The sequence below is a fragment of the Lycium barbarum genome, chromosome 4, assembly GCF_019175385.1.
Source record: "Lycium barbarum isolate Lr01 chromosome 4, ASM1917538v2, whole genome shotgun sequence".
NCBI classification, from domain to species: Eukaryota; Viridiplantae; Streptophyta; class Magnoliopsida; order Solanales; family Solanaceae; genus Lycium; species Lycium barbarum.
In genome coordinates this window covers 148,322,302-148,347,750 of record NC_083340.1, presented here as the reverse complement: position 1 = coordinate 148,347,750, position 25,449 = coordinate 148,322,302, and the positions used below count along the sequence as shown (strand labels likewise).

The window sequence follows — 25,449 nt, the reverse complement described above, 5'->3', positions numbered from 1 at the left end:
ATTTAGTGGCTCGACTGTAGAAAGAAATCTTCACAAGCATGGTTGCCAAACTATTTTCTCAATGGCTGGCGATAATAATTGATGAATTAAAAAAAAAAAAAAAATGGAGGGCAGAAAAGTACTTTCACATAAGGATATACTTATAATAATTTGAAAAAAGCCCATCACCATCAAAACAGCAGCCTAAAAACAAGGCACTTTCCAACAACTGCAGATTCCTCTCTCCCTATACCTTTTTTCAGAAAAATTCATGGCTATCACAGTCCCTCTTTCTCTTTCTAAAAAATACCCACACTCTCTTTCTAAAAATCCCATCTCATAAGTCATAAGTCATAGAGTCATCACTTACCTCTTTTTTTCTATTTTTCTATGTCTATATGAATGATATAATACTATGTCTGTATTAAATCTATATATTTATCCTTTCCCCTGTTACTATCCTCATCAAGAATCAGCCCACAAAGAAGATGACATTGAAAAAGATAAAAACACACACATAAAACACAAAAACTACACACACACAGAGACCTACTTTCTTACATTCTAATGGCCCAACTGGACCAAAAAAACACACACACACACACAGAGACAGAAAAAAAAAAAAAAAAAACTACACACACACACCTACTTTCTTTCATTCTAATGGCCCAACTGGACAAAAAGCACACACACACACACTGAAAAATAAAAACACAAAAACTACACACACACCTACTTTCTTTCTTTCTTTCTTTCTAATGGCCCAACTGGACCAAAATTTATGTACAAAAAAAAAAAAAATGAAAAACGTAAGACTCATTAGAGTATATAGTAAAGAGGAGATGTCTTCATATTTCTTCCAACTTCACCTCATACATGCAACATATGATATGACCATAAAGATACAATCTTTTTTGCCATAATTACCCTTCTGCAACATCCCAAAAAAAATTTCCCAATCTTCATCAACTTCACTGTCTCTCCTAAAACAAAAAACAACAACAATGTATAATAACTATACTATATTTTTTTCCTTCTCCATTTATGTGGGCTTTTTGGGGTTTGTTACTTTGTCTTGGTCAAGAGTTTATTCACAAAGAAAAACAAGAAAAACAAGAACCTTCTCATCACCTCTCTTTATTTTCTTTCTTTCTCTATTATTACAACTACTCCTTTATTTTGTTGTACTATTATTGTTTCTTCTCTCTTCTCTGCCCCCTTTTCTTGTTTTTTTTTTCCAACTTTTTTGTCTCTTTATATTCTCCAAGATCTAATCTTTTTTGGTTAAGGGATAAATTTGTGATCTGTATGTCTAAGAAGATGAAAAGGGTTGCTTTGGAATCATCATCTTATGGTGTTTTTGAGGAACCAAAGGCTAGGAAGCATCAGATACTATTGCAGGACTATCAAGAACTCCAAAAGGTATATAAAAAAAAAAATTGTGTCTTTGGTGTGTTGAATTGTTTTTATTTTTTATCATTTGTTTTAAAGATCTGTGCTTTTGTTTTGATTATAGTTGTTTTCTGTTGGAGTTTCTTGGTTTTGGTTGTTAGAAATATGGTGTCTTTTGGTGTAGGAACTTGTTTGGTGTTTGATCTGTTTCTTATTAATGATTCATTTGAGTTTTTTATTTGGTGTCTGTTTGTTCCATTTCTGTCTGAATTTACCCTTTTCATCACTCCTTTATTGAGTTTATCTGCCTTGGTTGAATCTATTTGTGTTTTTTTTTGTCCTAAGAGATATTAGGAATTATGTCTAGAACAAACTCTTAGCTTGTTATGCGCGAGGGTTGTGGTAAGATGGATATGATTCTCGGGTTTGAGCCCTGGGTATGGAAAGAATAATGTAAGGGAGCGCTTCACCCTTAATTGAGTCGTACACGACAAACATCTGGATTAGTCGAGCCCAATGCAGTTATTGGACACTGGATGTGAAACCAAAAAAAAAAAAAGAGAGAGAGAACTCTTAGCTTGTTATGTTTTTAAATTCTCAAAGCTAGTGGGCTCGAAACTCAGTGGCTGACGGTTTCACCCTCTACAAAGACTAGGTTTTTGTTTGTGGCAGGGTTGGAACTTGGAGCCCATGACGTGCACCTAAACCACACATCATGTGTTGCACTCTTAGTGAGATCAATGCATCAGGGCAACAAATTTTAGCTTGTTTTCCATTATGATCATGCTATACTTTGAACTGCAAGATGATGCAAGGCTGTTTTATTTTTATAATAGAGTAAATAATAATGTGTATTTGTGATTAACACATGTAACCTACAATTTACAGGAAACTGATAGTATAAGGCACAAATTGGAGGATTCAAAGCTGCGGAAATTAAGATTACTAGCTGAAGTTCGGTAAGTTAAGACAACATATCTTGGATAATACAATTAAGGGAAAAGAATTCCTCCGGTCATTATGTTGGAGTTCCTTATTCTGCATTTCATGGGATTCTTCATGAAGTGCTTCTTTTGGAGTTAAACTTCCGTTTGTCCATATTTTGAAAAAACGTATCTCTTGTTTTTCATTCCCATTCTCATAAGAACGAATACTATGATTCACATTTTATACAGGCATGGATACACATACCAAATCCATAGGATATCTTCCATCTTGAACGTTATATATATATATGGTGATTTAATAAAATATCTACGATTTCTCTCTATTTGTTCTGTTAAACTAGCTATTTGTTGTATACTATCAATGATTTCTACATAAGGGGGCAAGATGATATCTTGAGCAGGTACATATCCTTTTATTGAGTTGATGTAATCATGACTGAATTGCACTTCTGTACATATGCATTTTCTAAAAATGCATGCACTATTTGAATCTAAGTGCAGTTTTTCGCATAAATGTGCAGTTTCCTACGCCAAAGGCATAAGCATCTATTGCAATCAAAGTCCTTAAGTCCTCAAAAAGGGCAAGAGCTAGTATCACTACCAAACATAGAAACCTACCCCAAAAGTAGGTCAAGGGACCAAGTTATTACTAGCAAAAAAGAGGCCAAGCTAAACAAATTGCCCCCTCTTCCTGGACTAAAACAGAACGGAAGGATACAGGTTGCAAAAGTAGCTGCCTACAAGAAAACTCCTGATATTCATGTGAACCAAAAACAGAAATTTGGTGGAGGAGTGGAGTTGGACCGTAAATCTAGAGTATATAATGGAAAGGAAGTTCCATCCCGAAAAGGACCTCCAGCCTATGATATGATGAAGCAGAACGAGAGATTATACATTGCAAGCAATGCTATCTCACGGAGCAGCTTGCCTGCTTTTGATTTAAATCAGGAAAATGGTCATAGTGGCAAAGAAGCTGCATTGCCTACTCGTGCTCCGGTCTTCGATTTGAATGAAATCTCGGTATGTAGTAAAATTAAGCATCAAGTACACTTTACATTTATTTTGTGTGTGTTATACTTTTTTAGAGAAAATAGCAGCAATGGTCCCTTATTTCTGATTGAAAGTTTAAAATAGTCCCTTAAGTATTACCTTAGCAATTTTGGTCCTTTAATATTACCAAAAGCATGCACTTTTGATCTCTGTAAGATATTTACCAAACTTTGATTGCTAAATTTAATTGGATCTGTGGAAAAAAAAAAAATTTAACTAGAAACACCAGATTTTTTTTTTTTGTCAAAACCAGAAACCACAACATGAGAAAACTACACCAGACAAAAAATAGATAATAACAAAACTGCAACCTTAAAAAGTTACATCAAACTACATAATTTGCAAAAATTGTACTTTCAAACGTGAGTCCCATTAAATTCTTTTTATTTTTACAATTCTGATTAAATTTAATAACCAAGGTTTGATAAATATTTAATGCACACCAAAAGTGTTCACTAATACTGCTCAAGTGTACTTAAAAGGATTATTTTGAACCTACCACCATAAATAAGGGACCATTCTAATAATTTTCTCTACCTTTTTTACATCTTTTACCTCTAGACTTTCTAATTCTACAGATGGGTGAAGAGGAAACAGAAGTAAATATTGATCAGGTGCAGTTTGAGGAGCCAAAGAGAAGTCTTATTCGTAGCCTCAATGATGATCAGCACAACGATTTAAAGTTATTGGTCTGTAGAAACGTTGGAGAAAACACTTCTCAGGTGGGAAAACGAAAAATATCATGGCAAGACCCTGTAGCTTTGAGGGTTTGATCCATCTTTCACCATTCAGTTAAATGTGGTAAGAAAATTTTGTCAAACTTGAACTGGCCTTACTAGGTCAAATTTCTGTTGACATGTAGGTTTACGTTATCCTTTGTGTGTAAAGAATCTTCTTATACATGTAATACGCGCACACGATACGTTCATTGCTAGCAACGAGATGTAGTCAGTGTAATTCGTTCTCTACATTGAATAGCATATATCTTCAGCAGTTTTCTGGTCAAGCTATGGACTTTGTGTTCTTTGTTTGTTGGACTTCACATTGATGACACTCAACTACATGCTATGGTTTGACTGTTCTTTTGGATTCTCATTTATCAAGAAGAGTTGTCCAAGCATGTCCTTTGATGGATTTAAGTTTCTTAGAGAAAAGACAATGGATGCTGTTGTGCCGTTCCGTTATGCTATCTGAAGTCCACTGGACCCACTAATCTCATATTAGTTTTGTTCTCACATGAACCTTCTTGAACTTGTGTTTCGTTCCTTGAAGGTTTCGAACCACAATCGCTTTTGCTAAATGTTACGGCCTAATAGCTCTAATTGCTGAACTATTGACCCTATTTGTTCGGATGGGTGGTCACACCAAAGAGTTCCCAGACTGCATTCATACATCCGTAAGTAACTAGTGTGCAACATGGAAAATTTCATCAAGAAGAATCAACAAAGAAAAGAAAAACGAGTTAACAACATTAACATGTCTATTTGAGAGATTGTCCTTATGCTGAGGAGTGCCCATGTGAGTTCGTTGAAGTGGTTACACAGACCTGTGGTCCTCTTTTATATTCTGTCGAGGGTTGTTGCATTTACTTGACTATCATCCTTTAACATTCTTCAATGAAAAACTGCTTGATGGAAGCTCACTTTGCAAACCTCATATGGAGGTGTTAAAGCTTTCAGTTTTGCTCTATATAGGACTTTCTATCACTTATACTGTAAACAGAATACTCAAAAAAGTTCATTACCTAGCAATTCTTGAATTAAAACCAGTGTTGTCAAGGCTTATTTAAGGCACGCTTAAGCCTTGAAGCTGAGAAAAGCTCAGGGAGGGCGCTTCGCGTCACTTAAGTTTCATTTCAAAGACACTATAAGGCGTGCGCCTCATTGTTCATGGGTTCTATCTTGAATCAAGCAATACTAAACAACGAATATAATCGGCTAATAAGCGTATTAAACTGTTAATGGAAACATTATGGATGAACTTGTTACGTTTCTTGAATTGCATATATATTTTTATTTTTTACCATTCATTACGCCTTTTTTTTAAAAAAAAAAAAAACTTAAAATTCATCCTTAAATTGTGCTTTTTAGAGTTTCGCCTTTGGCAACACTGAGTAAACCATCCATTGATTTGTGAAGGGAACTGAAAGGCTCTTCAGAATTTCAAAAGATATTCAGTGAACTAACTAGGGCAACACCAACTCATACTCATTCCTATAGACAAGTATTGCCATATAGAATATTGGCTCAAGTGTGTTATACATGAAGAATTCACATAAGAGATAAGGCAGATATAGCACATTGTACAAATTTGGATAGTCCTTTTGGACTTCATTTGCAGACAAAGTAGTAGTAAGACGATCTTTAGCATCTTTGGTAACCGGTCCAGCATAATAAAAAGAAGGGCGGCAAGAAACAAGAAATAGTTTATCAATACTTTTACTTCATTGCCTCTCTTATTCGAGGTTTCAGGTAGCCGATAGAATTAGTCGAGGTGGGCAAAGCTATTCCGGATACCGCCTTAATTAAAGAAAACATTCTTACTTCGCTGTCCCCAAATGCATACACACACACACACACAAAAAAAAAACAAAAAAAAAAAAAACAAATAAAAAGTTATGCATATATGATCCAACCACACCAAAACTCAAGCACACCTAGAGATAATCACGACCTATCCTTCGGAGACATTTGATAAAATTGGAACGATACAGAGATCATCAATTCATGAGAAAGAATTTGAAAAAACTGACAACTTAACCCACAATTAACAAATAAAAAGTTAAACATCTCTAATCCAACCAGACACAATCATGACCCGTTCCCTCAAGGACATTGATAAAATTGAAACGATACAGAGATCATCAATTCATGTCCCATTTTCTTGGAAATATTTGTAAACGTTGTCTCTCAAAAATCATACAAGTATTTTCCAAAAGTTGGCATATGATCAGCATCTAAACACACAGCCAATCTCAAATTCTTGTCATCATTTGGACTTGGCAATATATACACTGTCCCTTCATACAAAATACAAGCAGGTCCCATGTGAATTGGTTTTCCCCATCCAAAATCTGAATCATGAACAGGCAACTTAGTCCAACTATTAATATTAAGATTAGGACTAGCAAAATACGTCGGCCCTCGGATTAATTTCGATAAATCTGTCATTAATTCGAGATAATCTATCGCTGATCTTAAATATTCATCGTTCATTCTTGCCAACGCATCGTGAATTCTTCGTGCAGTTTTTGTCAATGGCTCTGATTGAAGTTCACTAGATTTAGCAATTGGTGTAGCTGTGAAAACAACATTTCCTAAGTAACCTTGTGGTAAAGGAGGAAAAAGTCTTGTCCTACCATTTGTAGCAACATGTAACTTTGTCAATTGGTCATCGTCTAGGCCACGTGCCTTGCACGTGCAACGCCAAATGTGGGCCGCGAGGACTTCATAAGTACTACCCTCGTGCTCCGACCTGGTCCTGAGTAGGGTAAGTTGGTCACTTGTGATCTTAAACATGGCAGTGGTACTGGACTTTAGGTTGTTAACTTGATCGTGAACATTCTTTAGGGTCGGTGGATGGTGATACTCGACGTGTTTAAAGGCAGGTGTAGGTGGGTCCCGCGCAAGGAGGAGGGTCCGGTTGATGAACGGGGGGACGGCGACGGAGAGTCCACGTGCGATTTCTGACCACGTGTTGATGAAATGAATGGATGAAATACCATCAGATAATGTATGGAAAATTCCACATCCTAAGGAGACTCCACCACACTTGAAACGAGTTACCTAATAAAAAATCCACATTAATAACAAAATTAATTCACAGAAATGCCATGATATGTAAGAACCACAAATTCTAAATGTGCTTTTAAATTTTAATATACGTTGAAAGTCTTTCTTTCTTTTTCAAAGTTTGTGTCTAGCCAAACCCCACGAAGGAGTTATTTTCTTTAATGTAGCATGCAAATTGTGAAATCACTGTCTCGTACATCTAAGACAAATTCACTACTAAACTGTGCTCGTCGAAAACAGTTTTCTACAGTTTTTCGTCAGAATCCCAATTTAAAAAAAAAAAAAATCTGCGTGAACATTCATCGAGAAAATGCCTATTTCTAGTATTAAAATAAAAAGTTTGAAAGGAATTGAGTACAATAAATGGGCGCAGAGGAATTTTTTGACTACAAGAAAAAGTTTCTCTCCCCAACCGAGGTGATAGACCATCTTAAGACCGATGCATTTACCAGCCAAAGGGCAAAAAGACGAGATTAAATGCGATTCTACCGATAGAGAAGAAAATAACAAAAATATTTGAAAAAGAGTACCTGAAAGATGACAAGTGGAAAGGAAGTGATTTCATCAGAAGTATCAACATTAGGAATGAGTTTATTCTTCATCTCCAAACTTGGAACAAAATCACCAAAATCATCAATAAAAGTATCATCACTTTGAGCTTCAACAAATAATACTCCTTCCCCATTACAATTTATTTCAATTCTTCCTTCCTTATTTTTAGCTAATCTTCCAGCCATTGGATAAAATGAAACTAAAACATTGCTTAAAGCCTCTTTCATAATTCTTGAATCAAAGAAATTATTTTTGGATAATATTCCATTATTATTAATTGGCTTGTAGAAATATACAGTCAAAAGATGGATTCTTCCAACTATTAAATCAAGATTTGAATTCCATAGAATTTTTAAAGGAGTTGGTTTTGATGGTTTCACCATTGTTGTTTCTATAATGTTGATCTTCATATTCTTGATTTTCACAAGCAAAAAAAAAAAAAAAAAAGAAGAAAAAGATAACTATAATATAATGAGAGGGATGAAGATGAATGCTTGGCTCTAGGAGGAGGAATATTTATAGCCTGAATTACACTTTATTGTGATTGGTCAGTACTATAAGATATTATATTTTTCTTATGGATATAGTTTATTGTCTTCTATTTGATGATTTACTCGGAGAGGAGACTCAGGATTTAAATTTAAAGAAAATTTACAGCCTATAACTACCTCTAAGACTTATTTATTAGTAATAGTTACCTTTTTTTAAAATTATATTTGATAGCTTAATTATTTATCGAATTACCATCTATAACTTGTTTTTGTAACTGCAGTGTATTTCTATCTCTCCACTTACCCACAATCTTTTTTTTTCCAAATATTTTTCTCTCACCTATCAAATCTATTTTCTCCCTCACCCCTCTTTCTCTCTCTGTTCCATCTCCTAGTCTTTTAAATTGATTTTCTTTCACGTATCAAATTTATTTTCTCCCTCACTCCTCTTTCTCTCTCTCTCTCTCTTCCATCACCTACCCTAGATCTCATTTTCTCTTACAAATCAGAAGAATCCTATAGTAGTAGCAGTAGCCATGGTCGACGACGGAGTGAAGCTTTGTTAAAAAGAGCCATGGTCGACGACAGAGTGAAAAAAAGAGCACGGTGAAGGACGACAGAGTGAAACTTTATTAACTAGTCCAATTGAAAGTCTTTATCTCCGGATAACGTCCTTTTTGTAGCAATCTGAGACGACTCGCTTCATTCCCATGAGAACACCATTGATGAGAGTTGTGGAGCTTCATGCCCACCAAGCGTTTGATAAAATGTTTCAGTATATTTCAGTACATTATTTCGCTGTATTTCAATGTATTTATCTTTTTTGTGTAAATATAGTGAATGTTCCAAATATAGAGCCTATTTTTACTACACTTTGTTTTCATGACTTTTGTATTTCGCTGTATTTCAATGTATTTCTGCGTTTTGTATTTCTAATTTATGAAACAGTTTCTGATATATTTCATTGTATTCCATTGTATATACGCATACTACAACTTTATATTTCTTAAACAATTAACCATATTTCATTATATTTTAGTGTATATTTTTCTGTATTTGGAAGTTTTTAGATCTTTAGTAATTTTTTAATTCAAAAAGTTTTGATTGTGATAAAAGTTGATAGAGATTCGTAAGCTTTTATGGAAGAACAACCGTTATGCGTGATTTATGGGAAGTTTTAAATTGAATCCCATTTTTTTTTTTTAAAGTTCCATAAATAGGGCCTGATTTTACACTTCAGTGATTTGTGTGAAATATGGTTGATTTAATTTGACTTACTATTTAAAAAAGGAAAAGAATATTATGTTAAAAAATATAGCCTATTTTTAAAAAATATGTTCCAAAAATAGAGCCTAAATTTACTCTAACGTGTTTTGTATTTTTCTGTATTTCGCTATATTTCACTGTATTTCAAAAATGCGCGATACAACTGAAATACAGCCAAAAGCAGCTACGAATTGTAAATCTTCAACTTGTAGCTATAACTAGTTAGAGACTATTAAAAGGTAGCTATTTGTGGAAGTTTTACTAAATTAAATGGACTCGACATGTTAGCGGAGCCATTTTTGTCTAAGGAGTGTCAGTTGACACTCGATTATATATATAATATATTGAATTCCCTTTGCTTTTTTATGTTTACTTCTTTTCATTTTGAATCGCCTTGATGAAACATTCTGGCTACATGTTAGGTTCTTATTAAACTCATTTTATTTTTAAAATATGAGTTGTATCTAATATTTACTACATTTTCACATATACTGTAAACTTATATTCCTTCTTTATTTAAGGGTTAGCACTTAGCAGTTGTTATTCTAGTACGAGCTTCAACTTAACAAATTAAAACACATAATAAGGACTAATTAACTTCAAGTACACAATAGAAGCAAAGACTAACTGAAAGTAGAAGGAATATAATAACATAAGCACTCGTTTGGTTTTCGGGATTATAAAAATAACTTTGATATATTCGATATTATTTATAATTAGTTTAATTATATTTTTATTTCTCGTATAAGTAATACCAATATAATTTTATTGTGAGATATTGGTATGATTAAAGGGTATTTTTATTTTAGGTACTATTATCCAGATATGCTAGCTTAATACATATTTTCTTAATTCCATACAACAACAACAATAACGGTAGGGGTGTACAAAGAGAACCGACAAATCGCACCAAATCAATAAATCGAGAAAACAATCTGAGTAGTGGTTTGGTGTTGAAAAAGAAAAACTGACCATAATTGGTTTGGTTTGGTTTTAACTGGAAAAAAAAGTCAAGTCGAACCAAACCAACCCGACATTATATGTATTCTTTTAAAAAAAATTATTTGTAATGTAATTTATAAATATTTCTTAATTATTTTTCATAGCTTTTGTCTTTTTATCATATTATTTCAAGCTTGAACTTAGAATTTTGAATGTTAATAAGTTTTATATCCCATGGATGTTAGTAACTCAAATAAAGTCCAAACCAAAACTAACTCAACACTAATGCTAACAAAATAAATTCAATTCTAACTAACAAATGAAATTTAATTCTAACACCAGGAATGACAATAATGTTGGATATCTATTCTTTAGTTTTTGCATAATTGGTTTAGAGAGTAAAAATACATGACTTAATTTTTTTCTCTCTTTGTCTTGTAATTAAACTTATTAGCCGTACTTATTTTAGCATGACTTTGTATTTTTAGATTATGGTCATTTTCTTTATGACTTATTAATTAGCAATATTTATTCTTAACCGATTTTATTATCTTTTTTGTTGAATATTTTAATACAATGTCATCACTCATTTCACATTTTATGTAATTTTCTTAAGAAACATCTTAATTATATAGCTGTATCTTACTAGGACTAAAGAAATATTTGAAGTAAAAGTTATATGTTTTGTATGAAGACTTTTCCGGGGAAAAAACCCCGAGAAAACCGAATAACCAGAGGTTGAAAAATCCGAATTTTATTGGTTTGGTTTATAAATTTAAAAACTCGACGCAATTGGTTTAGTTTGATATTTGAAAAATCCGAACCAACCCGGTGCATTTACACCCCTGAACAACAACAACAACAACAACATATTTTCTTAATTCTATCTCGCATAAAATAGATTTCAATATAAATTATGAAAATATTATTTATATGGAAAAAAAAACCGACATTCAATTTTTGTAACTAACATTCATGTGCTTGTTAGGGGAACAACGTTGAAGAAATTAGAACCACACGAGCATGAATCATCACCTAACTATAAATCTATGATAAGCTCACCTACTCACAAATTCAGACGAGAAGATTTAAAAAACATCACAACTGAGATTTGAACTAGTGACGCAGAAGAGTTGGGACTCATTTATTGTAAATAGCTCTAATGTGGATGATTTCATCGATCAACGACAGGTCGAATGTGATCGGATGGATGAAATCTCTCTATCTTTAATTTAGCCAAAGGTTTCAGGCTTGAGCCTTAAGAATGGAGATATTCCTGATAGGGACCGTTTCTTCCTTTTATAGGCACTATATGGGCGTGAATCCGAATTAGTCGGGCCAATAAATTTCAGATACCAGATGGTTAAATCGAGTTACACCAATTTATTGTGGATGATTTTGATAAGCAAGTGATGTAATCGGATGGATGAAATCTCTTTATGTGTAGTCAAAGGTCTCGGGTTCTAATCCTGGGAAGGAAGACCCCTAATAAAGAACAATTCTTCCTTCAATAGGCACTACGACATAATGTGAATGCAAATTAGTCAATTTAATAAATTCGAAAAAGGCTCAAATATGTCATTGAAATATCGAAAATGACTCGTCTATGCCACTCGTCAATAGTTTGGCTCATTTATGCTATCGCCGTTACCAAAATGGCTCATCTATGCCATCGTCGTTACCAAAATAACTCATTCATGTCATTTTTCATTAAAACCGGTTTCACAATACCAGATATGACATGTGACCTCCAATTAGAGGTCCACGTTGTTCAATTAAAGCAACCCAATTTTAAATCCCAAATTAGTTTTAAAAAACTACCCAAATTAATAAAAAATGGCATGAATGAGCCATTTTGATAACAACGATGGTATAAACGAGCCAAACTATTGACGAGTGGCATAGATGAGCCATTTTCGATAGTTTGTTGACATATTTAAGCCTTTTCTGTAATAAATTCCAAATAACAGATAGTTAAACTGAAAAAGGATAGATTTTAGTGAAAGCAATTTTAATACCTTCACATTCATGGCTTGTCAACTTCGAATGGGAATAATAATAGCTCAAAATGAGGATAAGAATAGCCCATCACTTTCATCAAATGAATGTGGCATTAACTGTTGTAGGTGGAAAAATACAAACGTAGAAAGAGTTCAAGTTATACGGATCGATCGATTGAGTGAAAAATATTTATACTTACTTAAAAGATAATTAATTAGCTACAGATGCCGAATTAAAATTGTTGCAAAAGATAATCCTTGGAACGTTGTCTAACAAAATATGTTTTGCACCAAAGGGTGATCTCAACTAGAGATGAAATTGCACGTGTTTATAAATTGAACGATATTTCTATATATTATTCTTGAGTATTAAGGAAAAACCCGCCATCTATGAAAAATATGCCGAGGCAAGTTGGCGCAGAGCTAAGAGCTCAGTGAATAATGAACCGACAACACCTACACCCTCTCCACTTAAATAACAAGCTTTAGTCCTTGCAAGGTTCCGAAACCGTGACTTACGCTTAACACATGCATCCCGTGTTTCACTCTTACTGCTTAGTATATATAGTAGAACACTTAGCATCAAAGTGAAGCACTAATTCCTCAATTGCGTCAATACTGCAACAATTCAAAGTCAAAGCTCACAAGCAAATAATAATGTGAAGTCTCATTTCACAGACAGGAAGATGATCCTATTAAATATGGCAACTAATAGAATCAAAACATCTTGGGAAGTTTGTTAACTTGAAATAACTTTAACACACTAATTTTGATTGTACAACATATTAGATCAGTCAAAACTGTATAGCCGCTCTGGTTGTCCGAATAATTTTTGACTGCCACAGGAAAATGTTATAATATTATAGAGATCATATAATATAACATAACATGAAAAGTTAATTCCTAAAAGAATTTAGTTTATATCATGAAATGTTGTTATAAAGGATGTCTGTTATAGAGAAGTCACTTTACTACCAATCTATAGCAAAAAAAAAGGTACAAAAGCAAGCTAATAGAGAAAACTGCAGAATGCAAATACCAGCGAGAGCAATAATAAAACTACCAAAGGAGCCAAAACTGAAGACAAACTTCTATTATCAAATTCTACTTCAGAATAGAGTAAAGGTTGGAACAGTTGCATTTATGAACTCACAAGTTCGACAAAACTTAATATAACAAGTCAACGGGAAAAAATAAATGAAAAACTAATGGAATACAAAACAGCTGGGCTACGTAAAGCAGCCCGTTGCCTCGACAGCAAATATGGCATATAATTTACCATGTTGCAAAACTGTCTTTCGTCGTCTAATGAACACACCTTGGGAAAAAAGTATACAACTCGCATAAAATCATCTGTTCTTTACTGTTCCAATTATGAAAAACTGCGATACAGTTGCTCTGGTTAACTTTACTGGAACAGATTTTTGCAGGCTTCAATATCACTTGCTTGTGAATCTAATACTCCTTGACTCGTAGGGCTAGAGCTAATAAATCCCGTGATGCATTTCACATTGATGACATGGGAACTCAACCACATGCAATGGTTTGACTGTTTTTTTGGATCCTCATTCATCGAGAAGAGTTGTCCAAGCATGTTGCTTGGTGGATTTAAGTTTCTTATAGAAAGGACCAATGGATACAATTGTTCCGTTCCGTTATGCTATCTGAAGTCCACTGGACCGTCTAATGGTATTAGTTATTCTCTCACACGAACCTTCTTGAACTTTTGTTTCGTTCCTTGAAGGTTTCGAACCACAATCACTTTTGCTAAATGTTACGGCCTAATAGCTCTAATGCTGAACTATTGACCCTACTTGTTCGGATGGGTGGTCACACCAAAGAGTTCCCAGACTGCATTCATACATCCGAAAGTAACTTAGTGTGCAACATGAAAAATTCCATCGAGAAGAATCAACAAAGAAAAGAAAAACGAGTTAACAACATTAACATATTTATTTGAGATATTGTCCTCGGGCTGAGGAGTGTCCATGTGAGTTCGTTGAGGTGGTTACACTGGCCTGTGGTCCTCTTTTATATTCTGTCGAGGGTTGTTGCATTTACTTGACAAAGTGCACAATGATGGTCATCCTTTAACATTCTTCAATGAAAAACTGCTTGATGGAAGCTCACTTAGTAAACCTCATATGGGGGTTTAAAGCTTTCAGTTTTGCTCTATATAGGACTTCTATCAGACTTATACTGTAACAAAATACTCACAAAGTCCATTACCTAGCAATTCTTGAATTAAAACCGGCGTTGTCAAGGCTCATTTAAGGCACGCTTAAGCCTTGAAACTGAGAAAAGCTCACGGAGGGCGCTTCGCATCACTTAAGTTTCATTTCAAAGACACTAAGGTGTGCGCCTCATTGTTCATGAGTTCTATCTTGAATCCAGCAAATACTAACAACAAATATAATCGGCTAATAAGTGTATTAAGGGAAACATTATGGATGAACTTGTTACATTTCTTGAAACGTATACTCCATATTTTTATTTTTACCATTCATTGCGCCTTTTTTTTTTTTTAACTAAAAACTCTCCCTTAATTGCGCTTTTTAGAGTTTTAAAACTACTAAACAAAAGTGAAATTCGATCAAAATTTTCGACCACACGCGGTCGAAAAAGGCCAATTTTCGACTGCAAGGCATGGTCGCTAATAACTAGGGTGAATTTTTTTTCGACCTCACGTGGTCGAAAATTTTCGACCTCACGCGGTCGAAATAAGTTTTCTACCTAAATTACGAAAATAATTTTTTCGACCACCTAAGGTCGAAAAAGTTTTTTTTATTTAAATATTAATAAAAAATTTCAACCGCACGCGGTCGAAAATATTACTTTTATACAAATATTATTTAAAGTTTTCGACCTCTTCTGGTCGAAATATGATAGAAGATAAAAATAATAAAAAAATATTTTCAGAATCTCGACCGCATGAAGTCGAAATTTAGCAGTATTGTTGCCAGATTTCGACCTCATGAGGTCGAAATTATCAATATCTGGGTGAATTTTCGACCTCATGTGTGGAAAAAAATTTCCAGCATTCAGCTGCTTTTACAGCAACCCACCTGCCAATCACACTCATCAACCAAATCAACAATGCAATTCATCAACACGTCCAATTCATCAAAGTACTTCTACATTCACGATGCGTTGGCAAGAATGAACGATGAATATTTAAGATCGGTGATAGATTATCTCGAATTAATGACAGATTTATCGAAATTAATCCGAGGGCCGACGTATTTTGCTAGTCCTAATCTTAATATTAATAGTTGGACTAAGTTGCCTGTTCATGATTCAGATTTTGGATGGGGAAAACCAATTCACATGGGACCTGCTTGTATTTTGTATGAAGGGACAGTGTATATATTGCCAAGTCCAAATGATGACAAGAATTTGAGATTGGCTGTGTGTTTAGATGCTGATCATATGCCACTTTTTGGAAAATACTTGTATGATTTTTGAGAGACAACCTTTGCAAATATTTCCAAGAAAATGGGACATGAATTGATGATCTCTGTATCGTTTCAATTTTATCGATGTCCCTGAGGGAACGGGTCATGATTGTGTCTGGTTGGATTAGATATGTTTAACTTTTTATTTGTTAATTGTGGGTTAAGTTGTCAGTTTTATGAAATTCTTTCTCATGAATTGATGATCTCTGTATCGTTCCAATTTTATCAAATGTCTCCGAAGGATAGGTTGTGATTCTCTCTAGGTGTGCTTGAGTTTTGGTGTGGTTGGATCATATATGCATAAATTTTTATTTGTTATTATTATTTTTTTTTTTTGTGTGTATGCGTTTGGGGACAACGAAGTAAAAATGTTTTCTTTAATTAAGGCAGTATCCGGATTAGCTTTCGCACCTCGACTAATTCCATCGGTTACTTGGAACCTCGAATAAGAGAGGGCGATGAAGTAAAAGTATTGATAAACTATTTCTTGTTTCTTGCCGCCCTTCTTTTTATTATGCTGGACCGGTTACCAAAGATGCTAAAGATCGTCTTACTACTACTTTGTGTGCAAATGAAGTCCAAAAGGACTATCCAAATTTGTACAATGTGCTATATCTGTCTTGTGTTAACTCTTCATTTGCAGACAAAGTAGTAGTAAGACGATCGTTAGCATCTTTGGTAAGCGGTCAAGCATAATAAGAAGAAAACAAAGGCAAGAAACAAGAATACTTTATCAATATTTTTCGTTCGTTGCCTCTCTTATTCGAGGTTGCAGGTAATTGATGGAATTAGTCGAGGTGCGCAAAGCTAGTTCGGATACCACCATAATTAAAGAAAACACTTTTACTTCACTGACCCCTCCCCCCCCCCCCCCCCCCCCCCCACACACACACAAAAAAAAAAAATTAACAAATAAAAAAGTTAGGCATATATCATCCAACCACACCAAAACTCAAGCACAAGTAGAGATAATCATGACTGATCCTTCGGGGACATTTGATAAAATTGGAACGATACAGAGATCATCAATTCATGAGAATGAATTTGAAAAAATCGACAACTTAACCCACAATTAACAAATAAAAAGTTAAACATATCTAATCCAACCACAACTCAACCACCTGGAGACAATCATGACCCGTTCCCTCAGGGACATCGATAAAATTGAAACGATACAGAGATCATCAATTCATGTCCCATTCTCTTGGAAATATTTGCAAAGGTTGTCTCTCAAATGTCATACAAGTATTTTTCAAAAAGTGGCATATGATCAGCATCTAAACACACAGCCAATCTCAAATTCTTGTCATCATTTGGACTTGGTAATATATACACTGTCCCTTCATACAAAATACAAGCAGGTCCCATATGAATTGGTTTTCCCCATCCAAAATCTGAATCATGAACAGGCAACTTAGTCCAACTATTAATATTAAGATTAGGACTAGCAAAATACGTCGGCCCTCGGATTAATTTCGATAAATCTGTCATTAATTCTAGATAATCTATCGCCGATCTTAAATATTCATCGTTCATTCTTGCCAATGTATCGTGAATTCTTCGTGCAGTTTTCGTCAATGGCTCTGATTGAAGTTCACTAGATTTAGCAATTGGTGTAGCTGTGAAAACAACATTTCCTAAGTAACCTTGTGGTAAAGGAGGAAAAATTCTTGTCCTACCATTTGTAGCAACATGTAACTTTGTCAATTGGTCATCGTCTATGCCACGTGCCTTGCACGTGCAACGCCAAATGTGAGCCGCGAGGACTTCGTAAGTACTACCCTCGTGCTCGGACCTGGTCCTGAGTAGGGTAAGTTGGTCTCTTGTGATCTTAAACATGCTCGTTGTACTGGACTTTGGTACGCTAACTTCACCATGGACGTTCTTCAGGGTTGGTGGAGGGTGATACTCGACATGTTCAAAGGCGGGTGTAGGTGGGTCCCGGGCACCGAGGAGGGACCGATGGATGAACGGCGGGATGGCAACGGAGAGGCCACGTGCAATATCCGACCACGTGTTGATGAAATGAATGGATGAAACGCCATCTGATAATGTGTGGAAAAGGCCACATCCTAAAGAGACTCCACCACACTTGAAACGAGTAACCTAATAAAAAAAACACATTAATAACAAAATTAATTAACATAGTGACTAGAAAATACAATTCAAGCATAGGGATATATGAGGTCGAGTTCATCCAATTATTATCAGACATTGTGGTAGTATGGTTGAGATTTCCACCTTAACCAGAGGTCCTGATATCGAGTTACGAAAATGGAGAAAGAACGGTTTACCTCTTAGAAGGTTTAATTACCTGATCCGGACACTACTGTCATAAAAAAACATGCGTTTTACAACGAACTCCAATCGAAAAATGTGCTTGTTAGAAACCGTTTCCCACAGCCTTTCATCAAAACACCAATTTTTTTAGGATTTCGACGAGAATATTTGTCGAAAAGATGTGTATTTCTAGTATTAAATAAAGTTCAAAAAGGTGAGTGAACTCTCGTCTAAAAGAAGAGTTTAATAAGTTGTAGAATTTTCTGACAACAAAAAAACATTTCACCCCAACCGAGGTGATAGGTCACCTTATGACCAATGCATTTACCAGCCAAATGGCAAAGCAACGGGATTGAATGCAACTCAACCAATACAGGTAAAAGAACAAAAGTATTTGAAATTAGAGTACCTGAAAGATGACAAGTGGAAAAGAAGAGATATCACCACAAGTATCAACATTAGGAATGAGTTTATTCTTCATCTCCAAACTTGGAACAAAATCACCAAAATCATCAACAAAAGTATCCTCACTTTGAGCTTCAACAAATAATACCCCTTCCCCATTACAATTTATCTCAATTCTTCCTTCATTATTTTTAGCTAATCTTCCAGCCATTGGATAAAATGAAACTAAAACATTGCTTAAAGCCTCTTTCATAATTCTAGAATCAAAGAAATTATTTTTAGATAATTCTCCATTATTATTAATTGGCTTGTAGAAGTACACAGTCAAAAGATGGATTCTTCCAACTATTAAATCAAGATTTGAGTTGTAGAGAACCTTTAAAGGAGTTGGTTTTGATGGTTTCACCATTGTTGTTTCTATAATGTTGATCTTCATATTCTTGATACTCACAAGCAAAAAATAAGAAGAAAAAGATAACTATAATATAATGAGAGGGATGATGAATATTGTTTGGTTCTAGGAGGAGGAATATTTATAGCCTGAATTACACTTTATTATGATTGGTGTACTATAAGATATTATATTTTTCTTATGGATATGGTTTATTGTCTTCTATTTGATGATTTACCCGCAGAGGAGACTCAGGATTTAAATTTAATGGACTCGACACGTTAATGGAACCACTTTTGTCTAAGAAGTGTAGTTGACACTCGTTGATTATATATATTATATATTGAATTTTCTTTGCTTTTTTATGTTTACTTCTTTTCATTTTAAATCGCCTTGATGAAACATTCTGGCTACATGTTAGGTTCTAAGTAATAAACTCATTTTATTTTTAAAATATGAGTTCTATCTAATATTTACTAGATTTTCACGTACACTGTAAACTTATCTTCCTTCTTTATTTAAGGTTTTGCAGTTGTTATTCTAGTACAAGCTTCATACCTAACAAATTAAAACACATAATAAGGACAAACTTCAAGTACACAATGGAAGCAAAGACTAACTGAGAGTAGAAGGAATATAATAATATAAGTGCTCGTTTGGTTATCGGGATACAAAAATAATGTTAACATATATGTCAAAAACGTAGAATAAAAGGGAACAGCGTTGGAGAAATTAGAACCGCATGAGCATGAATCATCACCTAACTATCATAAGCTCACCTACTCACAAATTCAGGTAAGAAGATTTGAAAAATTATCACACCTGTGATTTGACCTAGTGACGCAAAAGATACGACTAACTTATTGTAGATAGCTCTAATGTGGATGATTTCATCGATCAACGACCGGTCGGGTGTGATGAGATGGATGAAATCTCTCTATCTTTAATTTAATCAAAGGTTTCAGGCTCGAGCCATAAGAATGAAAATATTCCTGATAGGGAGCACTTCTTCCTTTTATAGGCACTTGATGTTCGGCTTAAAATGCATATATTTATTTATTTATTGTTGGCCTCACATTTTAGTACTTTTAATCGGCTTTTGCGTATTATTATTATATTGCTTTGTACTTAATATTATATTTTTATTATGTAAAAATGAAACGGTGTGAAGATGAAGAGATTTGGAGCAAAAATTGAATAAAACGCGGAAGAAAAAAGAAGGAAAAAAGAATAGAGACAAGTGGTGGAAGTCATCATTACCCAATGATTGGAGTATGTAACCAAAAGTCAGTATTGAAATTAAGCAAAGAAAAAGTGACGCACCTGGGCATTGACGCGTGGACGATTAACAGTGCAGAGCGTCCAAATATTTTCCGGATCCGCTTTTCCTATTTCGTTTGGGCAACTCGGAGGATTGCCCTTCTTTTGGGGCGGTCTTTAGTTGTTGCCCCTCAAATTGCTGGTTTTTAATTTTTGCTCTTCACGTAGCAATTTTGAGGTTTATGTAGAAATTTTGAGATTTTGAGTTCGAATTCTCGTTCACACATAAAAATAAAAAATAATTTCGCAAGACAAGACTTGGGGAAAGTTATGCCGGAGCCGGCATACGAGCGCTTAAGGCATAACTAAAGTCTGCCGGAGGGGACATACTTTGCCTTAAGGCATATATTTTATATTTTTCACTTTGTAAGGCAAACTTTTAGTTCTGCTTTAAGGAAAAGTTCCACCTTATGGGACATATTTTTAGTTATGTCTTAACTAAGAGTCTGTCCCATAAGGCATAACTAAACTATGCCTTAAGGAAAAGTCATATAGCGGAACTTTTCCTTAAGGCAAAGTCTACGCCTTAAGGAAAGATTCCGCCTTATGTGGCATACTTTTAGTTATGGTTTAACTAAAATTTTACCCCATAAGACACAACTAAATTATGCAAAAAGTTCTGCCGGATCTGGCATAACTTTAGTCATGCCTTAAGCGCACGTATGCCGGCTCCGGCATAACTTTCTCAAGTCTTTCCTTGTGAAATCATTTTTTATTTTTATGTCTGAGCGAGGGTCCGAATGCAGAACCTCAGGATTTCTACGTGAAGGGAAAAACTTAAAGACAAAAAATGAGGGGCAAAATCTAAAGACCACCCCAAAAGAAGGGCAATCCGCGCAAAAAAATGAGTTGGTTTTGGATTCAGTTATTTTATCTGGGCTTTTTCCTACACCTATAAATAAATCATAAGACGAGGTTTTTACATAACTTTGGATAACTTGAAATCCTTACTTTAGAATTTTGGACCTAGAGAGAGCTTGGAGCCGCCGTAGAGGCCGTAGTTATAGGGCATTATCTTCTCTTCTCTATAATACTTATTTTTACGTTTTTTTATTCGGATGATTTGTTATTTTTCCTCCATGTCTAGATGGAGCTTAAATTTTTAGTTTTAGGGTTTTGACACAAATATGAAAGGTGACGTTTGATTATCATTTATATCTATTGATTTTTCATCTTTGGGTTACTTATTTATTCTTGATCTTAATTGTTTGATTATTTGACGAAATAGTTGGGCACTGGTGCGTGAGTTGGACTTGAAAGAGGGAATTCACGTACGTAATAAGAATAAATAGAGTTTGTTCGATTTAATCATTTCTCTACTGAGGATAGAAATATACCCTTTAGCCCTACTTAGTTGGTTATGGAGAAGTAAATACGTTCTTGTTACCTCTGGCTACCATAGAAATATAGGCGTTATAGTAGCATCTACAAGCTTGTGAGTAATTCGAACGAATATCACAAAGTTAACATCAACCCGTCAACTGGTAAACCAGGAAATAAAATAGGTATAACAATTGGAAGACTCAACTGGATTGTTAGTGGTCATAACCCTAGATCAATCTCTTCTCCGATAAAAATCCGATCTTTCTTGGTTGAAGTTCAATATTGGCTTTCTTTTATTCTTAGTTAGTTTATAAATATAAATTTAAATTTATTTCTTGTTTAGATAATTAGCATTAGTTTAATTTAGTTGACAATTAATCATAAGTCCCTATGAGTACGATATATGGACTTTAATCCTATATTACTTGTACGACCGCGTATACTTGCGTATGCGTTTGGGAGCAACAGCACTACATGGCGTGAATCAGAATTAGTCGGGCCAATAAATTTCAAATACCAGATGATTAAATCGAGTTACAACCAATTTATTGTGGATATCTAATGTAGATGATTTTGATAAGCAATCGATGTTGTCGGATGGATTAAATCTCTTTATGTATAGTCAAAGGTCTTGGGTTCTAGTCATGAGAACGAAGACCCGTAATAAAGAACGCTTGTTCCTTCAATAGGCACTACGACACACTGCCGGCTTATCCCCTAAGCGGCTAAAGCATAAGCTTTAGGCCCTAACAAATTAGGGGCCCCAAAAACTGATCCTACCATTAATCAAAAGTTCAATATATTATGGCTGATGTAAATATGATGAAAGAAATACATAATTAAATTAGTAGCTACTTGCATCTTCTTCAATTACTTGAATCAATTTTGTTCTAACTCCAGCTTTCGATGATATTTTTATCCTTTCAAGATTTCTATAGACAAAGTTTACGTTAATTATTTAGAACATAAAGTGTTCTAGATTGGAATTACGAGCTGGTTGATTACATTATTAATTTGTTACATTGTCAACTGAACAAGGAATATCATAAAAAAATTATTAGAGGAAAAATTAACAATTTTTCATCCCAAAAATTAGAATGAATAGACTTCAAATGAAAAAATATATAAATTTTTTATTAGATAAACTTAAGGCCTTCTTATCAAGGTTAGCTTTAGGCCACCGATTCCATTCAGCCGCCCCCGCTACGACATAATGTAAATGTAAATTAGACCAATTAATAAATTTCAAATAACAGATAGTTATGATTTTAGTGAAAACTATTTTAATACCTTCGCATTCATAGCAGGTCAACTTCGAAAGGGAATAATAATAATAGCTCAAAATGAGGATAAGAATAGCCCATCACTTTCATCAAATGAATGTGGCATTAACTGTTGTAGGTGGAAAAATACAAACGTAGAAAGAGTTTAAGTTATACAAATCGATCGATTGTGTGAAAAACATTTATACAATTAAGTTACTTAAAAGATAATTAATTAGCTAAAGCTTCGGATGCCGAATTAAAATTGTTGCGAAAGAGGAATTTGTCGCCTCCTTGGAGGTTGGAACGTTCAAAGTTAAAGAGGGGTGTCCCGTCTAACAAAAATATGTTTTGCCCCAAAGGCTCAACTAGAGATGAAATTGCACATGTTTATAAATTGAACGATATTTTTATATATTATTCTTGAGTATTAAAGAAAAACCCGCCATCTATGAAAAACCGCCAAGGCAAGTTGGCGGAGAACTAAAAGCTCAGTGAATAATGAACCGACACCTACACCCTCTCCACTTAAATAACAAGCTTTAGCCCTTGCAAGGGTCAGAAACCGTGACCTGCACTTAACACATGCATTACGTATTTTGCTCTTACTGCTCAAATATGCCATCGAACTATCGGAAATGGCTCATCTATGCCTCTCGTCAATAGTTTGACTCATTTATGCCATTGCCGTTACCAAAATGGCCCATTCATGCCATTTTTCATTAATTCTGGTTATATAATACCAACTATGACACATGGCCTCCAATTAGAGGTTCACGTCGTTTAATTAAATCAACCCAATCCGATAGTTCGATGGGTCGGATTATTTTATTAATTTGTGATTTAAAATTGGGTTGGTTTAATTAAACAAAATGAACCTCTAATTGGAGGTCGTCACATCTAGTGTTGTAAAACCAGTGTTACTGAAAAATGGCATGGTTGAGCCATTTTGGTAACGACGATGACATAAATGAGCCAAATAATTGACGAGTGGTATAAATGAGTCATTCCTGATAGTTTGATGACATACTTGAGCCCTTTTCCGTTGTATATATAGTAGAACACTTGGCATCAAAGTGAACCACTAATTCCTCAATTGCGTCAATACTGCAACAATTCAAAGTCAAAAACTCACAAGCAAATAATAATGTGAAGTCTCATTTCACAGACAGGAAGATGATCCTATTAAATATGGCAACTAATAGAATCAAAACATGTTGGGAAGTTTGTTAACTTGAAATAACTTTAATACACTGATTTTGATTGTACATCATATTAGATCAGTCAAAACTCTATAACCGCTCTGGTTGTCCGAATAATTTTTTACTGCTACAGGAAAATGTTATAGTATTATAGAGACCATATAATATAACATAACATGAAAAGTTGATTCCTAAAAGAATTTAGTTTATATCATGAAATGTTGTTATAAAGGATGTATGTTATAGAGAAGTCACTTTACTACCAATCTATAGCAAAAAAAAAGGTACAAAAGCAAGCTAATAGAGAAAACTGCAGAATGCAAATACCAGCGAGAGCAATAATAAAACTACCAAAGGAGACAAAACTGAAGACAAACTTCTATTATCAAATTCTACTTCAGAATAGTGTAAAGGTTGGAACAGTTGCATTTATGAACTCACAAGTTCGACAAAACTTAATATAACAAGTCAACGGGGAAAAAAAAATGAAACTAATGGAATACAAAACAGCTGGGCTCCGTAAAGCAGCCCGTTGCCTCGACAGCAAATATGGCATATAATTTACCATGTTGCAAAACTGTCTTTCGTCGTCTAATGAACACACCTTGGGAAAAAGTTATACATCTCACATAAAATCACCTGTTCTTTACTGTTCCAATTTTGAAAAACTGCGATACAGTTGCTCTGCTTCACTTTACTGGAACAGATTTTTGCAGGCTTCAATATCACTTGCTTGTGAATCTAACACTCCTTGACCCGTAGGACTAGAGCTAATAAATCCCGTGATGGATTTCACATTGATGACATGGGAACTCAACCACATGGATTTAAGTTTCTTATAGAAAGGACCAATGGATACAATTTTTCCGTTCCGTTATGCAATCTGAAGTCCACTGTACCATCTAAATGGTATTAGTTATTCTCTCACACGAACCTTCTTGAACTTGTGTTTCGTTCCTTGAAGGTTTCGAACCACAATCACTTTTGCTAAATGTTACGGCCTAATAGCTCTAATGCTGAACTATTGACCCTACTTGTTCGGATGGGTGGTCACACCAAAGGGTTCCCAGACTGCATTCATACATCCGAAAGTAACTTAGTGTGCAACATGAAAAATTCCATCGAGAAGAATCAACAAAGAAAAGAAAAACGAGTTAACAACATTAACATGTTTATTTGAGATATTGTCCTCGGGATGAGGAGTGTCCATGTGAGTTCATTGAGGTGGTTACACTGGCCTGTGGTCCTCTTTTATATTCTGTCGAGGGTTGTTGCATTTACTTGACAAAGTGCACAATGATGGTCATCCTTTAACATTCTTCAATGAAAAACTGCTTGATGGAAGCTCACTTAGTAAACCTCATATGGGGGTTTAAAGCTTCCAGTTTTGCTCTATATAGG

The 25,449-nt window shown here is 34.5% G+C and overlaps 3 protein-coding genes across 4 annotated transcripts; 1 reads left to right on the top strand and 2 right to left on the bottom strand.

Annotated features, from left to right (window-relative positions):
- Positions 1-119: 119 nt before the first annotated feature.
- Positions 120-4,410, top strand: LOC132637002 (uncharacterized). 2 transcript variants are annotated; one of them, XM_060354126.1, is made up of 4 exons: positions 120-1,401; positions 2,260-2,330; positions 2,840-3,338; positions 3,930-4,157. In XM_060354126.1, exons 1-4 carry the CDS (start codon positions 1,024-1,026, stop codon positions 3,936-3,938), a joined length of 957 nt encoding a protein of 318 aa, XP_060210109.1. In that variant the 5' UTR covers positions 120-1,023; the 3' UTR covers positions 3,939-4,157. The 2 variants fall into 2 exon arrangements, with proteins under 2 accessions (XP_060210109.1, XP_060210108.1); XM_060354125.1 differs by having other exon boundaries at positions 163-1,401; positions 3,947-4,410.
- A 1,733-nt stretch (positions 4,411-6,143) lies between these two features.
- LOC132638827 (shikimate O-hydroxycinnamoyltransferase-like) lies at positions 6,144-8,209 on the bottom strand. The gene is made up of 2 exons (XM_060355586.1): positions 7,690-8,209; positions 6,144-7,153 (listed from the first exon to the last, which is right to left on the bottom strand). The coding sequence occupies exons 1-2, from the start codon at positions 8,119-8,121 to the stop codon at positions 6,278-6,280; spliced, it is 1,308 nt and encodes a 435-aa protein (XP_060211569.1). The 5' UTR covers positions 8,122-8,209; the 3' UTR covers positions 6,144-6,277.
- An 8,591-nt stretch (positions 8,210-16,800) lies between these two features.
- LOC132638826 (shikimate O-hydroxycinnamoyltransferase-like) lies at positions 16,801-19,028 on the bottom strand. Its single transcript, XM_060355585.1, has 2 exons — positions 18,555-19,028; positions 16,801-17,971 (listed from the first exon to the last, which is right to left on the bottom strand). Exons 1-2 carry the CDS (start codon positions 18,984-18,986, stop codon positions 17,096-17,098), a joined length of 1,308 nt encoding a protein of 435 aa, XP_060211568.1. The 5' UTR covers positions 18,987-19,028; the 3' UTR covers positions 16,801-17,095.
- Positions 19,029-25,449: the final 6,421 nt, after the last annotated feature.

Bases quoted from the DNA above. Each gene is read 5' to 3' on its own strand.
- LOC132637002 (XM_060354125.1), top strand. From the start codon at position 1,024: ATGTGGGCTTTTTGGGGTTTGTTACTTTGTCTTGGTCAAGAGTTTATT. The intron at 2,331-2,839 runs GTAAGTTAAGAC...ATAAATGTGCAG, and splicing joins AGATTACTAGCTGAAGTTCG to TTTCCTACGCCAAAGGCATA. The intron at 3,339-3,946 runs GTATGTAGTAAA...CTAATTCTACAG, and splicing joins TCGATTTGAATGAAATCTCG to ATGGGTGAAGAGGAAACAGA.
- LOC132638827 (XM_060355586.1), bottom strand. From the start codon at position 8,121: ATGAAGATCAACATTATAGAAACAACAATGGTGAAACCATCAAAACCA. The intron at 7,154-7,689 runs GTACTCTTTTTC...ATTTTTTATTAG, and splicing joins TTCCACTTGTCATCTTTCAG to GTAACTCGTTTCAAGTGTGG.
- LOC132638826 (XM_060355585.1), bottom strand. From the start codon at position 18,986: ATGAAGATCAACATTATAGAAACAACAATGGTGAAACCATCAAAACCA. The intron at 17,972-18,554 runs GTACTCTAATTT...TTTTTTTATTAG, and splicing joins TTCCACTTGTCATCTTTCAG to GTTACTCGTTTCAAGTGTGG.